The 991-nt window shown below is 27.5% G+C and overlaps 1 protein-coding gene across 1 annotated transcript; it reads right to left on the reverse strand.

Moving 5' to 3' along the window:
* Positions 1-6: 6 nt before the first annotated feature.
* Positions 7-369, reverse strand: LOC105460202 (cytochrome P450 4C1-like; the record flags this gene model as incomplete). Its single annotated transcript, XM_011706640.1, has 2 exons — positions 262-369; positions 7-81 (listed from the first exon to the last, which is right to left on the reverse strand). Coding segments are annotated over exons 1-2 (174 nt in total), but the record flags the coding sequence as incomplete, so codon positions are not given.
* Positions 370-991: the final 622 nt, after the last annotated feature.

Here is a 991-nt window from a genome sequence, read left to right on the forward strand (position 1 = left end):
TTCAGCCGATGTGTCATTATCAAAGTTTTTTAAAAATCGACCATTAGTGCGTTCATGATAAAGTTTCCTCTCCGTAATAATCTACAACAGTACAACTTTAATTTTTTTTTTGTGATTTATATGAGTACATAAACATAACATCTTGCTAATATTTACAAATTATTTTGTAATTCTGTTTTTTTATACATTGCAGTTATTGTAATTTCTCAAAATAGATAGTGTTTTGATACAATATTAATTATGCTCATACTTTCTACGTACCCGTTCAGTAAATTCATGGAGTATTTTCAGAATCTTCTTTTGTTCTTTACCTCTTGTCGTCCATGAATATATCCAATTGTTGTGCAGCCATGGCCTCATGAGTCTAAGTCATAATTATTGAATAAACATGCTATTTTAAAAGCAAAAAGTAATAACTGATTTTGTAAATTTCCTCTCTTTTCTACTATACTCCTACAAATAGTAATATTTTATTAATTATATATAAAAGAAAAAATAGATTTATAACTATGATGAAGAAATGTATAGGATATATTTGTTTGTGTATATATGTTTATGTATGTATATGTATGTGTATATCCTATACATCTCTTCATCATAGTTGTAAATCTATTTCTTCTTTTACATAATTATATGTAAAAGAAGTAATATATAGAATAAATATACACTCCGCGCCAAAATTAAAGGATCACCTATTCTGATCGCTAAAAATAGGCAAATTTCAAAAGAGTGTAACTTTGACAAAAATGATCGTAACAAAATGATCCATTTAAAAAGCATTTTACAGCTTGAAGTCACTACTTTCGAAATCCATAATTCATTGAAAAATGACTGATTCTTTACAAAGTTGCACGGATGCAAATGGAGATACATCAAATCTAAAAAATTTTTTACTAAGTTTGCGAAATTCCATGGAGTGCAATAAAAATCGCATACAAATGTAACTTACAGCTTCGAAAGCGTGAATCTTTACCTTTAATTTGCGTACTCG

This window comes from Wasmannia auropunctata, unplaced genomic scaffold, assembly GCF_000956235.1.
Source record: "Wasmannia auropunctata unplaced genomic scaffold, wasmannia.A_1.0 LD326548.1, whole genome shotgun sequence".
NCBI lineage: Eukaryota > Metazoa > Arthropoda > Insecta > Hymenoptera > Formicidae > Wasmannia > Wasmannia auropunctata.